Genomic DNA, 23159 nt, shown 5'->3' on the forward strand with positions numbered 1-23159 from the left:
TTTTTCTACAGCAAACTGGATTACATAAAAAAAACATTACTGGAGAAAATATTACAAAGATAAATGCCTTCATAAATGGTGCAGAATTAAGTGAAAGCTATAGAACATTCATCCGATGGTTTCTTTTTTACTGATTTAATTCATATCATAGTTGGTGGTTGCTAGATTTCATAGTCAATAATAGTTCTTTGATCCGATTCACTGACCTAAAACCCAACCAGTGTGACTCAGAAATACCTGGTACTGAACTGTGCAGGTGAAGTTTTCCACATTCCTTGTATTTCTTTCAAGATAATCAAGTGTAATTTAAATGTGTACAAACAAACAAGTAAACGAGAATGAATGGTAAATTCATTCATAGTTTAGTTTCCTAAAGTTAAACCCACTGTTGTTTTTTCCACATCAAAATAATGTGGAAAAACATTCACAAATAATATTCTCAGATGTCATCAACATGGTGTTAGAACACTTGGAAAAAAGAAAAAATATCAGGAGCCAAATGATAGCACAGGACAGAAACTAGAATAACAACCACAAGGAAATTTGTTTAGATATTATTTTAACACCTACCGAGGATTGTAAATCTTTTCAGTGAGGAATAATATAATTTAAATTTGTTAAGAAAACCTGGGAAGGAGGGCTTGGAACCTCTCCACTTGCAACAGTGGATATAGTATTTTCCTAAAAGTAAGATGATATTGATGATATTTGAGAAAGAATCATCTAGATTTTCCATAAACAGAAGGACATCAGAAATACCAAAAGGGGAAATGTTCAGTTTTAAATTAATCCAATTCCTTATGTGAGTCCAGAAATCCTTAGAGTAACTGCATGAAAAAAACAAATGTTCCAGCGTTTCTTCACTTGAGTTACAAAAAGTGCAAGATTCCACATCAAATTAAAATCTGCTTTGAAGAAAATCAGAGAAACAGCTGCTATATAATACCAGCACATAAATAAAATCAAACACTTCCGGCCTGACGTGACGTCATCACTCAGCGTCCTGACAGCTGATCCGAGGCAGCATGCGCCGCTGGTGTCGGTCCGGCCTGACCTTGCTCTTTGGAGCGGGGCTCGGAGCCGCAGCGACCCGTTTATGGAGCGACGGGTCCGGGCAGGATGGTCGGGACTCCGGCCTGCTCAGCAGGCTTCCGGTCATCCCGGTTTCCGCGGTTCAAGCCTCCACGCTGCCGGCGGTGAGTCTGTGTTACCGGTAGAGAGACGGGTCAGGTCAGGTGCTGACCATGTCCTCTGCAGAGCCTGGTGACCTTTTCCGGGTTAACTTCACTTCATTTGGTGGTCCACTAAACAAAAAATATTTTTTAATAGTCTGAATTTTGATGAAATCATACAAAAATTAGATCAAATGGGGTGGGGTGGGGGGTAAAAATGGAATGTCCCATTAGTTCTACAGCGGGCTGGAGCTTCTGATGTTATAATAAATTAAGTATGCATTTATTACTAAACAATTGCAGCATAAAGTCAAAATTTAAGTCATGTAGTTGGGCTGAAATATTATGCTTTTCCAGATTTCCTCGAGCTAGAAGACGATCTCAGGACAGGTGTGTTTTACCTGTGTCCTTGTTTCTATCTATATTCAGTTTCTATTTTTTGGTTTGCTTAGCTTAACACTTCACCAGGTGATGTTAGTTTTTAAGACGACGCTGAAGTTAGCTTCCGATTCGCGAAGGCACTAAAGAAACATTCCGCTGCATTTTTCGCATTAAGATCACCCAAAACCGGGTCCTGTTCAAAAACCGCTGGACCTGGACTGCTCAAACCTGGATTAAATTATACATTAGATACTAAAGAACACATTAAATACAGTTTCTGATTTGTGAAACCTTCTTCTGATTTGTGAACATCTGAAATAGATTGATGTTTATCCCATTTTACGCCCAGAGTCCACTTCAGACTAGGTCCTGTTCAAAAACCAAATCCTGGAGAACAAAATAGGCGTTGCTTCATCAGAAAAGGTTGAAAATAACATCTGAAATAAAACGGTTTACTAAGTTTAGTTCCGTCTGTTCTGGATTGTTAAACATTGGTTTTGTCCTAATTCCTTCACTCCTCACTACTTGGTGCACTATATAGTGTGTTCACCATTTTCTAATGCTGCCTGAATTGTTGAATTTTCCCAAAAGTCTCTGTAAAAAACGGGTGCGCATCAATGCTCACTAGATTGGCGAAAACAAACCACAATGCATTGCGTTTGAAGAATGTTTGTGGAAACATTTTCTTTAATAAACCATCCAAGTATCATCAATACACAGTGTATTTCTAAATAGTCTTTGTAAAATGTTCGTATTTATTTGGTTTTTACTTCATGAAATCAGTGTTGTCATACTTGCAGTTTATTTAAAAGAGCATGGAGTCCCAAATGCTTTTAAAATCCAGGTCACTAGGTAGTCCTGCACTATGGAGTTTTGGGTATTTTTCCACATTTGACTCACCCCCTGGGGGAGCAGTGACCTGCACACAGCTGGGTTAAGGAACCATTTGGTGGCTTTCTTTTTTTTTTTTTTTAAGACCAGTTCTTGCTTTACCTTTCATGCTGTGACTTTGAAGGATTGGAGGCTCCTTCCCCTTTCAGGAAGAAAGATCTAGAGTTTCCTCAGCTAGAAGATGAGAAAAGAAGCTCCCAACCGGTCTTCCATGTACTGAATTTGGATTTTATGCGAGCAGACGCTTACTTCCTTTCAGATCATTTATCTGTATTCCTCACAGATGCACTCTGTGATAGAGGAAAGCTGAGGTTTGGTTGTTTTTGGCGTGAACAGTAGGATCCCCCGGTGAGCTCCCAGCTGCTGTTCATTAGAATACATTCTGTAACCAAACAGTTCTAGCGGGGTGAGCTGTCCGTCTTAAAGAAAAGCTGGAAGCATCAGACAGAAGCTTGTGATTTTCCTGTTTCTTTCCTAACTCTGCGCTTCTCTACAGGACAGCTCGGGTGGATCTGGAGCAGTGATGAAATACGGATTCCCCTCGCTGGTCAACGTCAAAACCAGAGAGTCCTACGTCACATCCTACGATCCGCGCACTCGCACTGCAAACTGGGTAATCGAGAGGCTGAATCCCGCAGCCCTCACAGGCCAATCAGACCGAAAGTACTGCGAGTTCAAAGAGGACGATAGGTGAGTCAGAGGAGCAGCTAACAGGTGGAGGGCCGCTGTAGTTCGGAGCTCAGTGTTTTTTCTGTTTCCTGTGTAGCGTGCACGTTTTCCACAGAGCGACCAACGCTGACTACAAGGGGAGTGGCTTTGACAGAGGCCACCTAGCTGCTGCAGGAAATCACAAGTGGAGTCAGAAAGCGATGGAGGACACCTTCTACCTGAGCAACGTGGCTCCACAGGTAGCAGACGTTCACGCATTAGTGCGTGTGCAGGTTCTTGAGCATGTGTGCCACCTGTAACATCCTGCTAAATGGTGTGTACTCATAGAACAATCACAGTCCCGTTCACCCATTTACACACTGATGGCGGCTCTACTTCCAAACACTGGTGCAAACCTATGACCACCAGGAAACATGTGGGGTTCAGCGTCTTGCCCACGAGCGGGAACCGAACCTGTGATCTTCTGATCAGGGGTCGACTGCTTTACCTCTGGACCACAGCCACCCCACCCGCGTTCTGCTCCATTCTAACATGCAGTCACAGCCAAAAACTCTGCTTGGGTTGTTCTTGTACTTCATAGATAATTTGTTTTTGATTCCTGCAGGTAAACACTGCATGGAAATGGCATTTTTCTTCCCTCTCTAGCTGTCTTATCAACTTCCTGTTTGTTATTTCTTCTGGCTGAAGTAACAGGTTTCTAATGTCCTTGTGTGTCCAGAACCCTCACCTAAACCAGAAAACCTGGAACAACCTGGAGAAGCTGTGCCGCTCTCTGACAAAGCGCTACCTCAACGTCTACGTTTGCACTGGTCCACTCTACCTGCCCAGGTGACCTCACTCCTCTTCTCTACACCCATGGGAAGAAGATTTTTTTTTGTAGACTCTGTGAATTCCTTTACCCTAAAATGCAGACAAACGACGATTTTAGTTCCAGAAACAGGATTCTATGAAACATTGTGGGGCGACTCACTTGGCCAAACCGGTTTCATCTCGACTCTTGAGGTTCCTGGTCAGACTTGTTTACTCGATCATTTCCAATCATACGCTTGTCTTCAATAACGTCATCCAACTGGGATCAGCTATTCTGCAGCTCTGACTGCATCTTTAAATGTACATATCTGGCAGTTTATCGTTATATTACTTTTTATTTTCTCAAAAGATGGTAAATATTGGAATTGAAGCTTGATTTTTTGCAAAGTCCACTGAATGACTTTGCAGGCTTTTCAATAACCCGCAGAAACTGTGTTTGTATTTTAGAAGAGAAGCAAATGGAAACCTCTACGTGCGATACCAGGTGATCGGGAGAAACCATGTGGCGGTACCAACCCACTTCTTTAAGGCAAGTTTTTCCTGTGTTCAAGCTCCAGAGAGCAGTGATGGAGTCTTTTAGATGTCAGTCCTGCACTGGAGGACTTTTTACCTTTTAGTTTGGTCTATAATAAATCCAGCATTAAAAGCTGCTGAACACTAAAGCACTAAAGATGTGATAAAGCAGCAAAACTAGCCAGAAATATTATTGTTTTGAAGTTTTAGTCAGAAACAGGAATGTGAAATCATTAAATACACATTCAAAACATCTTTAATTTCATAAATGCACAAACTAAACAACAATATGTAATGGATTTACATTTGAGAAGGTCCGTCCAAAATGTGTTGTATGCAGTTATAATAAACGTAAATCCATTTAAATCCTCAATTTTACTTCATTTAAATCACTAAATGATCTGTTCAGTTAAAAACAAAATGTGGAAGTCTTTCTGGATCCAGTTGCATTGTCTGCCAGAACAACAACACCCACGCCGGTGAAACCATTGTTTTTAGTGTTCTTATTTATTCAAATCGTGAATCAGAAGCAGATGAAAAAATGTCTTTTGAAAAGAGTTTTTGTGATGTAGAAAATCCACTGGATGGGCCACACGCTCTCTGCTCCGCTCCATTCTGATGCATCCACTGTCAGACAAACAGATCCATGAACGTCTGTTTTCCCCGTCTGAGCTGGAATCTGGATCTGAACGGCTGGATAGCTCCAATATTGCTCGCCATTTTTGTTGCACTGGTAATGTTAGTTTGGGGTTGCGAAAGGCTGTAAGCTAGCAGGAGCGCTTGTCAACAGAGAGCTCTCAGCAACAGGGAGGGAGGGGGAGGGAGGGTTGCTTGTCCACAACTCAGTGGATGGGACTGCCGCTCAGCATAAACTATGTTCTTTGGTTTTGGTAAAAAAAAATGGCATAACCATGAATGATGGCGTACACTTGTGTAGCGGTTTTTTACCTTCCTTGAAGGCCCAAAGCGCTTTACAGTCACACACACATTCACACACACACATTCACACACTGATCCGCTGCTGAACACTGGCGCCAACCTTCCCCCAGAGCCAAGGTGGGCTTCAGTGTCCTGAACACTTTGACTTATGGGCGGGCATAGCAGGAATCAAAACTGCAATATTCCAATCAGAGGTCGACCGCTGCACCACGGCCGCCCCACAAAAATCTAGAGACCAAAGAGAACTTTTTGAAATAAGATAAAAAGACCGAGTGAGGTTTTAAGTATGGCCTCAGCAAATCACACTGTCATTTTATTCATAAACGGCGTACGTGGATTCACAAACTTATGGATTCTAGACCAACCAGACATTTATTCTCAGTGGGAAAAGTTTTACAGTTGATTTAACTTGATATTTAAAAAACAAAAGTCTCAAACCTTCTCAAAACTAGAAATCCTGATCCTCAAAGTCTACCATTCTGTTTGGGGCTGATTTGAACTTTTAAATCAGGCAAACAGCAGAGTGGTAGATCCTGAGGATCAGGACCGTCATGGAGGCTCTTGTTTCCTGAACCTTGAACACAAACACTCGCCTCGTCGTGAGTCGTGACAGCCACGTAACGTTTAAAAAAACCAACCAGCTGAAAGACTGAAGCTGTAACCATCAGCTTTGCTCGTCGTCTCAATCAATGTGTGACTGATTGCAGTTAAAATACTGTTCTCATGTAGTGACCCCGGTTTGTCACAATCTGTTTGACAAATGTGCTTCTTTTTTTTTCTGTTTTCTGTTCCTGGGAAATGATTGTTTTTAGTATTGAATGTTTGTGAATAAAATGTTAAAGACAGTCGCGTCAGCTGTCCACTGTCTCCACAGGTGCTGATCCTGGAGCAGGCAGACGGGAGGGGGGTGGAGCTACGGTCCTACGTTTTACCAAACGAACCGGTTGATGAACAGATCCCTCTAGAGACTTTCCTGGTTCCCATAGAAACCATCGAAAGAGCTTCTGGGCTCCTCTTTGTCCCAAACATCATGAAGAGGACAAGCAGCCTGCAGGCCATCACCCACAAGTGAACTACAGTACCCAGCATCCCCTTTTCCGTAACCCCGCCTGAGGATCTTTCAGGTGGTCTTTATTTGACAGGAGAGCCTCATGGATGATTGACATCAGAGACGATACATTTTATGACCGTGGCTCCAGGTCCTTTGACTTCCAAGCACCTCAAACTGATTAGCAGTTTTACTGTAGTTGATCATAGTAAAAATACTACTGATAAGTAAAAATGTGAGGACAATGTCTGAAAAAAGGTTCAGTTATCTCGCAAAGAACTGCACAAGTCCTGATCGGCTGGGGGTTAGCTGTTGTCCACCTCGAAATCCTCGTCCGTGCTTAGGATGTCGGACAGCCCGTACGTGACCTCTGCCTGCAGACCCTGGGAGTCTGGCGCCGTCCTGCAGGAGCTCAGCCTCTTCTGCAGAGCCGGGACCGTGTGGTAATGCAGGAAGGCGATGATGTCTGTGGATCCAAGTCACCAGTTAGAACCACGGAAAAAGGCCAAGAAATGGGAGGACGTTCATTCTGCCGACTCCTGTTTAGGGACAACGCAGATTTGGGTCCAAACTTTCTGATCACGTGTTAATGTCAGACCCTTTAACTTAAAGAGAACCCCAAAACAGGAATCGTAACCTCATCAATTTAACAAAGAGAACACAAACTGCGCTCACTGTTTGGAGAACATTTATGCCGACCAACTGAATGTTTGTCATTAAGATATACAGTAAAAATGGATTACAAACATGCATATTGAATAAGTGGGGATGTGTTTTGCTTTCTTTGTTCCTAAAAGCTTCTTTCACTGTGCAGACGATCCCATGAGACTTCCTGTTTTGCCTAATCTGACCAAGGAAAATAGGTTCAGCTGCTGTAATCCCTCACAAATATAATCCAGGCCAATCCTCAAAATGTTTCCACTCTTTATTTCAGCCAGATTTGTTTGAAATGGGAAACCATGTTTTACTTTGAGGTTGCTGTTTTAGTGATGTCAGAGCTCTTTTGTTTGACAGATAATAGAACTAGATACAAAATTTAATGTATGTTTCCATCTACGCTGAAAAAAACTGAATCCTAAAGTAAAAAAAAAACATTGTTTTATTTTCTGTCTCCTAAGAAAAATAATCTCATCAAGGAAGTTTTTCAGTTAATCTTAGTTTGAGAAAAAGCGTTGAATACAAAAGATATCTCGGTAAGAACATTTGTCTTACCTCATTAACAGAATTTGCTTATTTAAAGAAATTGTGCCAATGGGTTTGAATTTTTGACTTATTACTAGAAGCCTGTTTATACAGTGCAACAGGATCTTCAAATGAAAACCTTATAAGCAGTTCCCCGAAAAGACACATTTTAGACCAACTTGACCCTGTGGAAGTATTTTCATGTTGATTGTGGTAAACTGGGTGTTCTCTGCGCTGCAGTCCTCACCTCCATACGACATTCTGCTCCAGTTTGGGACTTTGGTAACCTTCAGTCTGTGGAAAATCCTCTGCACGCCCATGGGGGTTACATTGCTGCAAAACAACAGGTTCACCGTTAGCTCACTCTGAACCTCCTTGTGCAGTGAACTCTCTGCATCACGGTTCAACATGAGCTGTAGTCCCACTTATAGTACTAATTAATGGAGCACTTCTGTGCAGTTTTACTGTTTGGCATAGCTGCACTTTCAGGAGCTCGCTGCTCCTTCAGGTCACTGCTCTCCAACCTTTTTCAGCCAACGGACCGCTCTGACAATATTTTCACAGACCGGCCTGTAAGAAGCTGCGTCAGTTTTGGGGCCAAAAAAAAGGTAATATAACAAGATGTAATGTTGTAAAGACCACTGGGACTTTAAATCTCATAATATTACGAGATTATAGTGGAAGTGAGCAAACAGTGCAGCAAGTGAAGATTGTACAGCAGCCGAGCAGACCGACTGAACTCAATGCTACTGGTAAGCTGAGTCTTTATTGATAACATTTTAATGTTTTATTTATTGATTGGCGGCTTGCAGGATCGCTGCAGCTCGTTGATGAAGACATCGGTGTCCCTGCAGCTGTCCACCTCAATCCTTTCTTCCTCCATGAAACCTATAACTCCAAGTCTGTGTGACGCTTCCGTCTGAGGAGGAGGAGCACTTTTTGCCATAATATAATAGACCGTTTTCATTCATCTCTGTGGTTTTACGTTGAAAGGAGACATTTCATCTGGAGGAGGGGGCGTATGTAACACTGTTTTCCTTCCGCTTTGGCGTGTCTTGTGTGCATGACAGTTGCATGACGTAAGGTGACAAATGGACTTCTGGGTAAGTGAAGGAACAGGATCATCTACACCCAGACGTGTCTCTGAGCTCCTTATTTCACATATGAAACTGCGCTTTACCGACCCCCAACCCTGGAAAGCCGGCTACAATAACAATTTGATTTTGAGTCATCAAAAGGTTATTTTGGATTTTTTTTTTTTTAAAACCTCTCCGCAAATAAAGTTACTAAAAACGCTCCGGATCTTTCATCTCTGAGCAAGGCTCCAATAAACAGACATATTTTGTGGTGTTTTTTCCGTAAATTGATGATTTTTTTCTTGTAAATTTAGAAATGTAAAGCCGTGATTTAGTTTGTAAACTGGCTCTTAAACTCCATTGTTCGAAGCTGAAGTGGGTGTCTTGACTTTTTTTTTCTTCCAGTTTCCATTAACTTTTGAGGGTAAATTTTTGTCTTTATCCTCTCTAAAATACTGCAGCTGCTTCAAACTTTATTTGTTCACTAGATTTCATGTAGGAACCATTAAAGTGTGATATGGATTTTCCCATAAGCCAGAACTGTCAAAAAGAAAGATTAAAAAAAATCTGACGCCAACTCAAGAATAATGGAACTTCTAGGATCAGTCATAAAGACAAAAAAATGGACTAAAAGTGGTATTATCTAAATGTAATTATAACCTCATACATCAAATTGACCCAGGAACATCATCTCTGTTCCTCACAAATGAACATAACAGGAGGGTTAACAATGTATTTATTTCAATGTATTTCTAATACAAGTCGCTGCGGAGTATAAGTCGCACCCCTTTCCAAACTATGAAAAAAAGGGCGACTTATAGTCCGAAAATACGGGTATGTTTGTTTTTCTTAACTTTGCTGGCTTGAAGGTTTTCATTTAGCGGTCGTTGCAGCTGCTTTAAGAAAGTAGCGGATGGAATTTCGACATGTGACCGAGCGACTTGACATGAGTCAACAGTGAGTCGGAGAGAATCCGGTAGTTTTCTTAAATAAAACATATTTTAGAATCAGATATAATATATAATATAAAAGATATAATATGTAAATAAAAGGGAAAAAGTGCAGGTTATTTTGTTTTCTCTGTGTCCTGGTTGGAGACCACTGCCTTACGGAACAGGGGAACACGTTTGACATGATTGTAGTTTTTCCTCTGTACAGCTTCGCTCTAGACAAGAAACCCTGAAACACCTTGGTTGAGTCCAATTTAGATTGGCAAAGAATTCTGCCTGCAAGTGGGTTAGCTTGTTGTAATCAAGGCAGTCCAAAGCCCCACAAACATCTTCCTGTGTTTCGTTTTCTATGCTTGAAGAAAAAAAAGAAATAGAGAAAATGGAGGCTTTGGTAGTAATGCCGGGTCTCATTTTTCCAGCTTTAAATAAAGGGTTAAAACAAACACAGATGTGCTGCTCAGTATCTGCATTTAATCTAAAGCCATTAAAGAAAGAAAGCTGAAGAAGACCAGAAGTGTATCTGTCTATTTTGGAGAGGAAAGATCCAGTATTTTTTAACTAAACACTTGTGAAAGCACTCTCGTCAGTCAGCTGGTGGATGGATGGATGGAATTTAGTAATGCTGTAACACTGCACAAGTGGAAAAACAGCCTCAGTCATTTGAAAACAGGCATGCTATAACAGTATGAAATGGGAAAAGCATAAATTAGAGTAAAGCAGGAGCGTACAGGAAAGAGGAGGTCCTATGCGTAAACAGCATTTGTCTTTCAGCTGCTACCTCTAGAGGGAGCCACAGTAAATCATTTACCTCCATGGAATCCTCTCCTCTGCCTCCTCTTCACTCGCACTCCTGCATGTCCTCCTCTTTTTACTTCTAAGCCTGGCATCTCCACCCTCAGCATCATTTTCAGCATCCTCACTGTTCCTTCTGACAACGTGTCCAAACAATCTAAACCTGCTTTCCTGCATTTGTCTTCTAAAAAAAACATCTGTTACAACTATTAGGACTTTTACTTTTTTTGTATACTTTAATTGATCAAAACTGATAGCTGCAACTGTACTTCAAGTGGGACCACTCACTCACTCACCAAATTCTGTGAACCCCAAAAGTCACAGAGTGACTTAAACTCACCCAACAGCATGAGCCACCTCGTCCCACTCGATGTCTGCTTGGTCGTCCACAGACATGGAGAACAATCTGATAGGCACACAGACAGACAGTCACATCTTTACTCCAACTAAAGTAACTAGTTACAAAGAAAAGTTACCACTAGCATTACTTTAAAAACAAAGTTGGTGTTTACTAAAAAGATTTTTCTGTTTTCACGAGTCAGTCGAGTTGAGTAAAGTAAGCATGTACCTATGTACAATATTCCATTTTTTATATAGAAGTATTTTGTTCACAATAAAGAAAAACATTTAAATAACACAAATGTCCTCAGACAGCCGGTCTGCACTTATTTTGTGCATGTCAACAGCATTTTCAGAACACAATGTTTTCTCTACATGCACGCTCTTGCCTTTAAAATCTATAGTAGTGCTTATATCTCCACCTACAAAATGCAAGCTTCCCGTCAGGGCTGGTCCAGACTCGCAATTTATGCAACTTCTTCTACCTGTTTGGGATGTATGTGGGTTAAAAAAGGTAGGCTACGATTGGCTACCATAAAACATGGCACCACCTGAGTCAATTCGAATCTCTTATCCTGTTGTTGCCCAGCCCATTCCCCTCCTGACAGGAGGAAACTTTATGGCAACGCAGCAGCAGCAGCTGCTGGTGCATTTGGTTTTTACAGATTTTAACAATAGTAATTTAAAAAAATTCAACCCCGTCACTAAAAAACATAACAGATAAACTTCGGCCGCATTTACACTGCAGGTCTTGATGCCGATATCCGATTTTCTGACTGTATCCGATTTTTTTGACGACCCGCTTACATCATCTTTTAAAAGTGACCCGTATCTGATTTTTGCATTTACACTATACAATGCTGAAACTATCAAACGTAGACGTTCTGAGGACTACGTAGCAGCATTTCCGCCTTCCGCGGACCTCTTTTGGACTTTTGTGACTGCGGTTGTCATGGAGGCAAGGCGGCGACGGAAGGAGGCGTTGCCTTGGGCGCTCCTGAGGGGATGCGTCGGAGAGGAAAAAGTAGGGCTGCTCAGCTCTCTCTGAGTTTTGAATGAGGAAGTATTTGCAGACGGTGTGGTAACAGTTTGATCCAAGGGTTGAACCTTTCCTGCGCGATGACTTCTCTTTTCCGACCGTGGTCAGAAACGCACGGGAGATTTCCTCGGGGTTCACTTTTCCGTTCTGAACCCTCAGCCTCCAGAGTGAGTTAAGAAAGACTCCAAAACTTTTAGGGGAGACACCTTATTTTTAATTTACGGTTCTCTGACACTCCCCCGATCCGCGCTCACACCCCCTCTCTCTCTTTACACACACACACACGGTCCCCATCATACACGCCCCCCAAAGAAATAGACGGCTTCTAGCCTGTTCCATAGCAACAGTGTCCCTCTTCAGTTACCGTTTGCGTCCGGACCGGACATAACAGCGGTTTCCGACTACGGTCTGAAGCCTGAGGCTGAAAGGTAACAGCTGACAGCAAAATCAGCGCACAAAAGCACCTTAATAAGTCATGTGATCTCAGTTGGTGGCCTCCTGAGTTGATGTCACTGAGGTACGACTTGCATTTACTGGGGAATATCCGATTTGTCTGCTTACATGGCACACGCAAATGCACGTATCCGATTCGTTTCAGATTTATTTCCACATATGAGGGAGGCCTGTGTCCGATCTGAGAAAAACGGAATCCACGCGCTTTTGTCCTGCTTACACGCTCACCGGTCATATCCGATCTGTGCCAAATGAGAGGAAAAAATCGGAATTGGGTCACTTGAACCATGCAGTGTAAAGACGGCCTTCAAGACCCCCTCAGACTAAATTGTGTTTTTTATGTTCTTTGGGCATTTTTCGTATGATGGTGGACATATATAAAGAAAATTAAGCTCAAAATTACATTTGTGAGTATTACTTTATGCAAACTTTGAATCAGGAGCAGTTAAATAAAATGCTGTTGGAAGGCTGCAAACTCTCGGATGCACCCACTATGAACGTCGTAGTTTTCCTCGTCTGAACTGGAATCTGGCTCCAAACTGTACGGCCGGATATCTCCAGTATTCCTCACCATTTCTGTTGCCCTGCTAATGTTAGGTTGGGGTTTTGAGGGGCTGTAAGCTAGAGAGACAGTGTGTAAAGAGACAGGTGATGGGAAGGGGAGCGGAGTTGCTCGACACCAACACTCCTGTCCACAACTCAGAGGTGAATTTCTAAAGAACTATTGCTGCTCTGCAGAAACTATGTTTTGAAAACAACATGTTTTTTGTATTTTGGCTTAAATAAAACAGCATAATCATAATTTATAGACCACTGGGAACACTTTTCCAATGAATCAGAAGACGATCAGAGTTGGACTTTAACGCTTACGTGTTTATAATGAGGATTTTGGTTTGATAACCCTCAGGTCCTCTGGGGAATCCACCATTTGTCATTTTCTCCAAAAGGCTAAACCTGTAACACAAAAGACAGTGCATGCCAGCGGAGGCCACATTTACAAAACACAGGAACACGGGAACGATGAGCATTCATTTACTACTAAGCACTATTTGGCTAAAACTGGAATCCTTCTGAAGGTAAACCGCATGTCTGGCATTTGCTCCGCCTCCACCTGAAGCTTCGGGCATGCACACACTGAGCCATAATCACAACATCCTGAACACAAAAGCCAACGGTTTCTAACAAAGATGAACAGATTTCAGAAGCATTAAATGAGCATAACACGCACAACATGTAACAACATGATGACAAAATGGTTGATGTGCAGTTTGGGAGTCTCTACTGATGTTAACAACACTGTTATCAGCACACAGAAAAAAGCATGGACTTCAGGCACGCTCCTTCATTCTGAGACTGAGAAAAAAAAAAAAAACCAGATGTCTGACGTGGAAAGTAGAGCGTGGAATTACACTTTCATTTTATCACCCCACAGTCCATCTGACTGTTTTGGCAAATGCAGGCTGCTTCACCCTTTTGCTATCCTATGACCCCACCCTTACATTGACGTGTTCTCCCTACCATGATAAAGGTGGGTAAAGGTGGAAAGATTTCATGTAATCCATGGACACCAGTGAGGTCTAGATGACCCAACTCCCAACGTTAAAGTGCCTAGGATAGCACAAGGGTTATGAAGCTACTTCAAGACTGGACAAATATAAAAAACAAACAAACAGGAGTGCGTGTCTCTTTAAATTATACTCTCTAAGTCAGGCCAGACGCATCGTTGTGTCTAGAAATGTACCCAGAACTGAGAAAAGTTCAGTTCCACTAACCACTTCAGACGACACTGGTTCCAGTGTCTGGTCTCAACCTTCTGGCTGATCGTCTTCCATGGGAGGTTGTTACAAAGCTGGTCCATAGTCAGACCAGACTTTAAGCTCTCCTTGAACACAGTCTCCAAGTGATCTCGGACAGCCTGTTTCAGCCTGGACTCTTCACTCTTACTCCACGGGCCATGCACAGGAGCTGCAAACAACAGTACAGGTGAGGTGAGGGGGGGGGGTCTGGGTCTGACGGAAGCAGGTCAGTGATCAGCTCTTACCAAGACAGACAAAGCGTTTCTGCAGTGCATAGACGCTGCGGTCCATCTTGTCCGACATTGTTTTCCAGTCGTTGCCATGGAGTTGGTGAAGCTTCTTGAGAGACTTGAGCTCATCCTCAGAGAACCTGAGGGAACACAGGTTGTGATGATGAAACCGCTGAGTGCAAAGACGGTGGAAACAGTCAAGGCTGCGTGGTGAATGCCTGACCTTCCCATGTGGTTCCGGTTGTCAAAGATCTTCTTTGCTCGCGTGTAGACTTGATGGCAAGGCCGAGGGATGCCCTCCGCTGCCAGGACAAACCAAACGCGTTGGTACGAACCACAACTCTGAACACGGATTAATGAAGGACCAACATCCAAAACTGAAGAGAAATCTCTCACGTCGATGCCAAAACTTACCAATTCTCTGTAAAAAATGATGTTGGATTTTCAGCCTCCGAATCTCTGCTGCTTGTTCTTTAAACCTTTGAGGGAACAGAACCTGTTCGGCTGAGCCGATGTCCGTCAGAGCCGCAAAGTCTGCAATGTTTTTGTGAATTTGACGATTCTCCCAATCAGTGTATCGTCCACAGCGAAGGGGCACACCTGGATGATACAACACTGGTATGTAGACGCACTGAAAGTGACAACATGAATATTTGGGGTCCATTTTTGCCGTGGTTCACCTTGCCGTTTGAAGTCCTTAAAGCGACGGAGATCGTAACGAACCAATTTCATGATTTCATGGGCAGATTTATTTCTGACATCTGGGACAAACTCTTCCAGCTCACGGATCAAGTCCAACCTGACAAAACATCAAATCAAATCAAATCAAACTTTATTTATAAAATAGCGCTTCTCATGCACTTTGTGCAGCTCGAAGCGCTTTAACACTAAAAACAGTAAACACACAACATTACAATAAAAACCCCAACCCACCCTTCACCCTTCCCACTCCCCTCCATTAAACCACATGACCCATGGCTCCCACGTACAATGAATTATGACTATGTAACTGTAAAATAAAATAAATAAATAAACAAACAAACAAGTATGGCTTGGCTCTGCTGTGAGGAAACAGTAGGAAACATGAGGCCATCAGCACTTTCTTCCATCACAGAAATGCATTCATGGATATTCAATCAAACCATTTTCTTTTAATAACTTTAGGATTTTATCTTTTAAAAATGTTAAAGGCCCACTCTGATGAAAATAGTCTTTTGGGGAGTTTGATGTCCCTCTGGCATTTTCTGATGATGGGGGACACACATGAAGAAAATGACACCTAAAATAGCATTTTGAATATTTCTTTATTCATGTCGTTGTGAATCAGGAAAAAGAGCTTTTTCATGACGTAGGAAATATCCACTTCCAGACGACTAGATCCACAAACATCTTTGTTTCCCTCGTCTGAGCTGGGCTCTGGCTCAAAACTGTACGGCTGTATACCTCCAATATTGCTCGCCATTTTTTGTGCACCGCTAATGTTAGCCTGGGGTTGTAAGCTAGCTAGGGAACAAGTAAACAGATGGGTGACAGTAAGTGGGGGCGGATTTACTCCAGTCCCATCCAAATTTGCTCAAATTCAGAAGTGAATTTCTTATGAACTCCTGCTGCTCTGCAGAAACTATGACCTAGAAAACAACAAGGTTTTTGGCTAACATGATTATAAGTAAAAACCCATTGGGGGCATTCTTAAAATAGATCAAAAAGTGATCAGGGAGGGTCTTTGGTCATTGCCTCCACTACAAGAGGCACGCATTCTCTGAAAGAACAATAAACTATTGGAATGATTGAAGCAACTTACTCCTTTGTCGAGGATAAACGTTGATTTCTTGAACTGCTTTGTTCACTCTTCGTCTCTTCTTCAGCAGCCTCTTCTTTCTCAGATTTCCCTCCGTTTCCATCTTTTTTCTGGGATGAGCTGCTGACACTTGTTTCCAGAGAAACGGCCACATCTGTCTCACTGTTTACACGTTCTGTTGCCATGGCAATGCTAGCCTGTTTTGTCTTCCTGTGTTTAGGAGCCTCCCCTTCCTGTGAACTTCCCTCTACATCAGATCCATCTTTCTTCTTCTTCTTCCTTTTCTTCGAGTTGTTGCCTGCAGTGATGATGCTGGAGTCTTTATGCTTGCTGACCGTTGCCTCGACAGCCTCCTCCTGGTTTAGTATTTCTGTGTCGTTTCTGCTTTTTCCTGTCTCCGCCTCACTCCTTTCGTTCTCTGAGTTGCCTGTTAAATTCTTTTTCTTCTTTTTTTTGCCCATCTGTTCATCACCAGGGTACGTGATGCTGACCTCCTTCATCCTCTTCTTTTTGTGGCTGTCTATCACTTCATCAGAATCAGATAAAGGATTGAAGCCCTCTTCTTCCGCCCTCCTTTTCTTTTTACTCTTTTTCTTGTAGTTTGACGATACATCAGAAGGAGAAACAATCTCTTTTTCTTTTTTCTTCTTTTTCACTGGAGTGCTGATATTGACAGGAGTAGGAGGACAGTCAAGACTCCTTTTCTTGGAGGAATGTGACTCTTTGATTGCCTCCATGATATTTAAAGGTGGCACAGAAGGAATTGATGCTTAATCTGTAAGAGATTGGATCATGTTAGTACGCTTAAGTTAGCTTTAAAATCACTCCTTCATTCAATGTATCGTGAAGGTTTCGTAAAAATTTTGATTTGAAATGTTTGGTTTGAAATTGTCTGTTTTGTAGACAATTTTCACATTGTTTTGACCTTGTCTTCAATTTTTTTGTGGATTTATACTTTTTTTTTTAACATAAAAATAAAACAAAAATCGTTTGATGTTAATTTTTATTAACCACCCGGAAGTTTCTTTATATATATATATATATATATATATATATATATATATATATATATATATATATATATATATATATATGCCACAAAAAGCAAATTGGAAAGTATAAAACAGTAGTACTAAAGGATAAAAGATTAGGCAACTGCTTTATAGTGTATTAACCCAAAGCTTCACAAAAGCTTAAATCAGAATGTGTGTTATGGCATAAAATGCTGCATTAAACACATTCCTGTTTATTAAGCATGTTAAAACTATTTTTAACCACCAAATGTCACTGTAGCACTTTGTTAGGAGATCAATCTTTATCGAGACAGTTGGGGCAAACAATCCATTTCTGTCATCACCACGCAGGAACGCTTTAGTCCACTTGGACTTCACAGAACCAGCAGAAGTAGAAAATAAACAATCCAAGCAAACTTCAAATTCATCTGGAAAAACAAAACTCAATGCATGAAGAAATGAGCAATAATTGAATATAATGATGGAAGACTTGAAGCCATAGAGTTTGAGAGTTTAGATGGTGTGATTAAGAAAAAACGGCCTTAGAGCTTGTCAATCAATTAAAAAAAGGTTTTTGGTTTTTAACACGTACAAAACAAAATTTGATTCAGGGGGTATCAATTCTATTTTAAAATTAAATTTTGGCTGTAAGAAACTTTTTACTTTTTTTTAAATAAAGCCACTTTTTAATAAATTTGATTATAAGGATCCGCTTGTATTTGACCACATTTAAAGTTATGAAAAACACATTTGCAAGAATACTTTCCACCTTTTTTTGGCTGCTTTGCTGTTTAAGGTTGTTGGAGTTTTTAATTCAAACGTTCAAAAAAGTATCAGCGAAAGTCACGTGCAACAGTTTCCCTTACTTTCTCAAACTGCGCATGCGCACAAGTTCATGTGGCTGCATCAGTTTAGAATATTTCTGCGCACATTGATGTCAAAAGTTTACGACAATTTTTAAATACAAAAACTCCAATTATCATAGCCGTTAAGAAAAAAATCACGTTAAAAAAGGGGGGAGGTGTTCGTGCTTTGGCTGAAAACGTATTTTATGGCCTTTAGGCTAGATGCCCCCTCGGCTCGTGATTTTATGTACACCCACCCTGCTCATTGACCGTCTTCTGACATAATCAGATAGTAATAAAATGACAGGGGTATAAATGGTCGTTATTGACACGTGTAAACACGGACTAAACTCATGAAACATCAAATAATCGTTTTAAACTCACCGTTTCCCGCTATCCGATTTAGCCGCGCCAGCGGAAGGTGAATCACTGTTTACTTCCTGTACGGCTCGTGCGCATGCGCATCAGACTAAAGTCTGATGCTAAAGCCTGTGTGTGTGTGTCTCTAGTCAGTGGTTTCCACTGGAATGTTAGAAGAAATCAAATCAAATTTATAACAAATATGTCACCTTGTTTTGCTATTTTTAAATATAGACAAAATGTGATATAAATGCAGCACATATGGAAGGAAATGTCTAAATGTGGTGAAACTGAGACATAATTTTCATGAGGTTGATTTTTACATTCGGCGCCCCATATCAAATGGTCTCCATGCAATTACTTGGCTCTAAAATAACAACAAACAATAGTTTAAGAAAACTTTTTCTATGTATTTAACAATTTAACCGTTCCAAATTAAGTTAGATTTAAAGCAAATATACGCATATATATATATATATATACGCATATATATATATATATATATATATATATATATATATATATATATATACATATATATATATACATATATATATACATATATATATATATATATATATATATATATATATATATATATATATATATATATATATATATATATATATATATATATATATATTTGGAGACAAATAAATAGATAATAGGTAAAAATGGGAATACTATAAACTGAAAACATGTATCAATCGCAGAAAATCTAAAAAAGAGGTAGTCAAAATTTTAAAAAATAGATGAATGAAGAAAATGCATGTTGCGGAATAATTATAACATGCCTCACAACTCAAGTATATCGAAATATAACAGTTTTTTCGGAAAAGTAGAACTTTAAAGTCATAAAAAACAAATTTGTAAACTGGCCCTAATTCTCCATAATACATCATTATTTCTAAAAAAAAAAAAAAAAAAACAATTTGCCAGTGGATTATATTCAATTCACATCCTTCGCCTACCGGACTTAGCTCTTAGCTAAGTGTGTGCAAGATGTGAGCAATGTCCCGTCATGCATCACACTTTACACTTCAGTTACAGGGACACGGTGATTGGTCTAAATGCATCTTGGGTATGCGTGCTGCATGACGGGATATTGCTCGCATCCATGCTTGTAATGCTATGAACTAAGAGCTAAGTCCGGTAGGCGAAGCAGCCAGCCTAATCTTTTCTGATTTTCATTGAGACATGTCCCCACAGCGGTGGCAGCACCACCATCAGGGTGCGCGTCACCTTGGGGAAATAGACGCTCTCCGAGAAAAGAACTGCACATCAGCAGCGAAGGTCCCCAGGCATTTGTCGTCTCTACGGCGACGAGACTCCAGCTGCTGTCGGTTCCGTTCTGTCGAACCCTGCTCTCCAAAGCGTCGCTCTGATGCTGCTGTCAATGCCGACAGGTCTCGCAGCTCCGCAGATGAGAGGTCCAGCAGTACCTGGAGTGTAGTGCCCTCCGACGCCAGGCCTCGGTGTGTAACAAGTCTCCTCGGGACTCCAGCCTTCATAGCCGGCCGCCAAGTTGACCTGAGCCAGGTGTGGTTTCAGTGGTGTAAAGCCATTGTATCGTGAAAGTTCGACTGGGCTGCGCACCGTCATCACAGACTACTCTAAACGGTTCGTCACTGGCGTGGAAACCCAACTCGCAGGGACAGGCTGCAGATGACGGCGGGTGCTCATACCATTAGGAAGATGATTTCGCCCTTGCTCCTCCCTTGTCCCGAGTTGCCTCCAGGATGTGAATTTGATGTTCCATCTCAGCCATCTCTCACTCCATAGCTCACCATGGCGTAGCTCTCCATGGCGTAGCTCTCCATGGCGTAGCTCTCCATGGCGTAGCTCTCCATGGCGTAGCAGCATCGACTAAGGATCCCACTTCTGACACCAATATAACAACCCAGCTGGTATGTCACTATAGCTGAGCTGCTGATGAAGTGGCTTCATTGGAGAGCTGCCCGTGCCCCATACACCGCACGACCCGGACAGCCAAACACACTAAAACAGCCAAACAGCGTGGAGGTCACTTCTGCTTCCAGCCCTCTCACTCATGTTTTCCCCCATGATTCCCTGCTTCCCATGAGTCTTAGGGGCTGAAGGCGGGGCTAACCCTCAGGTCGCTACAATACTTTGCCTTTTCAAAAGGCTGCTGTTTTCTTTTATAAACGCTGGCTGCGTTTTATTGCACTCTGTTTAGTTCCCACAGAAGGGGCACGTTATGCACGTTCCATTTTGTTGTTGTTTTTTCGAATCCTCAAATAAAAATGACATCAAAAATCGGATTTCTTTATTGCATTTTTTTAATTTTATCAAAGCAATGTAACATACTTCATTAATGTTGTTATGAAGTTAAACTTGTAAAGCTGTCACATGGCGCGTCATTCTTCGCAGAATGCACTGCAGGGCAAATAAACATTTAATCATGAATGCTCATAATGTATTTGTAGCCAACTTAGTCATTTTGATACTAGGCTAATATAGATACATATCGCTAGATACATATGTATTTTACTTTTTTTTTTAAACGGTAGGGCATTCCTGATTTTATTAGCACAGGAATGGACTTGACTCCGTTTAGATTAAAGGTTTTCTGACAGACTTAGTCCTTTCAAATTACAGAGGAAATTTAAGGTTATACAGAATGGCAATTTTCTGCAGTTAGGTGTGGATTTAAAGAAACCCAGTGCAGGTTTGAACCCGTTTAACTGTCCAAACCTCTCTAAAGTTTTGTTGCATTCTTGTCATTTTCTTTTCTTGTACATTTTCAGCGTAAAGAATTTGCATATTAAAGCTCTAAGAGGCAGCTTCAGTGAAAGAACAAGTGTTAACATGAACTAAATTATTGGACCCTACAGCCAATCTGAGCATCATTCTGTAATAGAAACCCATAATTTTACATTTGAATACTGTGTAGTACTGTTTTTTTTAATAGGCTAATTGTACAACAAAACAAAGTTAACTAGAAATAGTTGCATTGCCTAGAAGAATGTATGAATACTTTGAACTGAGGTGGTCACTGAAGGCGGGGAAAGTGTTTGCTGAAAAGGGTAAAGTATTTTGCTAAAAAATAGCTGAAAGATTTGGACTTTCCTTAAACAAAAATTTTGAAAACATTTCCAAAATAGTTTGCAAAAGCATGAAAAGAACATGAAAGGATAAAGAAAAAACACATGCCGAAACCCATTCATCTTCAGAACCCATGGTTTTTCGCTGAAGCATGTTGCTGTATTGTAAAATCAAATTCAATGCTTGTCAAAAGATGTGTTATTAATCTTGACGCTCCTGACAGATGTGGGAAGAGCTTCCATCAAATCAAAATGGAGGCATTGACTGTATCTGTACACAGTGGTCCCCTTCTATATCGCGAATCATTTTTTACGTTCCCACGGTTTCGGGGAATATTTTCTATGCAATTTATTTCTTCTTTTTTTCAACAGCGCACCGTGTTCTGCATCCTGATTGGTTTTTGATCTTGTCAATCATTCTTCTCTATGCCAAGTCTCCTGTTCATAATGCATTCAGTTTGCTGAATTTACATAAATCTCTAACAGTTTTGCTGCATTGAAACTGCTTTGAGGATTCCACCTCTTGCGGATTACCTTTAGAACGTAAACCCCACAATAAATGAAGATGATGAGGCTCTCTTAGGGGGTGACGGATAGAATACGGAATGAATGCATCAGAGGAGAGCTCATGGTAGATATTTTGCAGTTAAATGCAGGGAAGCCTGAGACGATTTAATAATAATAATAGTAACAATAATAATAGATTAGATTTATCTGTGATTTTCCAGACGCTCAAAGCGCTTACAATATGTGTCCATTATCCATTCACATTTGGTGATGGTAAGCTACTGATGTAGCCACTGCTACCCTGGGGAAGACTGACAGAGGCGTGGCTGCCAGTATGCATCCATGGCCCCTCTGACCAACACCATGCACATTCACACAGCAGTGGATCCACACTGGAGGTAGAGGGGGTGAAGTTTCTTGGCCAAGAACACAATAACGATCGAACTGCAGACCTCTTGATCATTGGCCGATCTACTCAACCCCATTATTTGGACAGGTTAAGAGGACGAATAGGGATGGTGTTGGTAAACGGTTGAAAGAGGCATAGAGGAAGATCAAAGAGGGTGTTCATGGATGTAAGAAAGAAAAACATGAGGGTGATTGGTGTGAGTGAGGAGGAAAGGTTTGGATGGCAGCAGAGGATTTATTGTGGTTATCTCATCCATGACGCTCCACATGTTCCCATCTCCCCTCTGGCAGACTCAGTGACATAGAAGACCAACAGGCTGAAAAAAAGCTTCTTTTCCATGGCCGTGAAGAGACACATAGAGCAGTCATGACACCCCCCCCCCTCCCCAAGTGTTACTGAAAAAAAGAGAAGCTACAAATCAAAATTTCGTTGTATTCAAATGTAATGACAACAATGAAGTCTTTCTCTCTAAAGGAAGCAGCTGAAAGGCTAAGCATAATTTTGGTTGACAGTTATGTTAATCGTAAAATGACAAGTAAAGATGTTTTCTAATCAGGAGCGGCATTATCCAGCCTAACTTTTTGTATAAGGGCACCCTGGGCTGATAGATTGGATTAACCTCTACAAAGGAAAACGCCCTTATAGGTGAGTGAAATGGGTGGGAAGAAGAATGTTGGCCAAAATAGATTAACAGACTGGTAAGTGCTGGTACCTCTCCTTTCTTCTCTTGTCACCTAGTTGTGATAATATAAGACTCGAAACAGTAGAGATATTTTGTTCTAAAAGATTGAGAAGAATTAGTAAATGTCCAAATCTCTGTTTTTGACACCTTACTGTGCGTTTTGATACTTTTTTATCATTTGTTTTATGGGTTTTATTAGG

The 23159-nt window shown here is 41.1% G+C and overlaps 2 protein-coding genes across 2 annotated transcripts; one reads left to right on the plus strand and one right to left on the minus strand.

Annotated features, from left to right (window-relative positions):
• The first annotated feature begins 983 nt into the window (after positions 1 to 983).
• endog (endonuclease G) lies at positions 984 to 7336 on the plus strand. Its single transcript, XM_004072784.4, has 6 exons — positions 984 to 1196; positions 2941 to 3134; positions 3211 to 3352; positions 3832 to 3941; positions 4371 to 4452; positions 6250 to 7336. Exons 1-6 carry the CDS (start codon positions 1026 to 1028, stop codon positions 6445 to 6447), a joined length of 897 nt encoding a protein of 298 aa, XP_004072832.1. The 5' UTR covers positions 984 to 1025; the 3' UTR covers positions 6448 to 7336.
• On the minus strand, positions 4675 to 18398 carry ttf1 (transcription termination factor 1). Its single transcript, XM_004072895.4, has 11 exons — positions 18321 to 18398; positions 16082 to 16853; positions 14961 to 15079; positions 14695 to 14880; positions 14504 to 14582; positions 14296 to 14420; positions 14027 to 14219; positions 13125 to 13208; positions 10764 to 10829; positions 7853 to 7938; positions 4675 to 6889 (listed from the first exon to the last, which is right to left on the minus strand). The coding sequence occupies exons 2-11, from the start codon at positions 16813 to 16815 to the stop codon at positions 6729 to 6731; spliced, it is 1833 nt and encodes a 610-aa protein (XP_004072943.1). The 5' UTR covers positions 16816 to 16853; positions 18321 to 18398; the 3' UTR covers positions 4675 to 6728.
• Positions 18399 to 23159: the final 4761 nt, after the last annotated feature.

This window comes from Oryzias latipes, chromosome 9, assembly GCF_002234675.1.
Source record: "Oryzias latipes chromosome 9, ASM223467v1".
NCBI classification, from domain to species: Eukaryota; Metazoa; Chordata; class Actinopteri; order Beloniformes; family Adrianichthyidae; genus Oryzias; species Oryzias latipes.

Coding starts and splice junctions, on each gene's coding strand:
- endog (XM_004072784.4), top strand. CDS start 1,026: ATGCGCCGCTGGTGTCGGTCCGGCCTGACCTTGCTCTTTGGAGCGGGG. Junction 3,353..3,831: donor TGAGCAACGTGGCTCCACAG/GTAGCAGACGTT, acceptor TTGTGTGTCCAG/AACCCTCACCTAAACCAGAA. Junction 3,942..4,370: donor GGTCCACTCTACCTGCCCAG/GTGACCTCACTC, acceptor TTTGTATTTTAG/AAGAGAAGCAAATGGAAACC.
- ttf1 (XM_004072895.4), bottom strand. CDS start 16,815: ATGGAGGCAATCAAAGAGTCACATTCCTCCAAGAAAAGGAGTCTTGAC. Junction 14,220..14,295: donor GAAACGCTTTGTCTGTCTTG/GTAAGAGCTGAT, acceptor TGTTGTTTGCAG/CTCCTGTGCATGGCCCGTGG. Junction 10,830..13,124: donor AAAATCCTCATTATAAACAC/GTAAGCGTTAAA, acceptor TGTGCCTATCAG/ATTGTTCTCCATGTCTGTGG.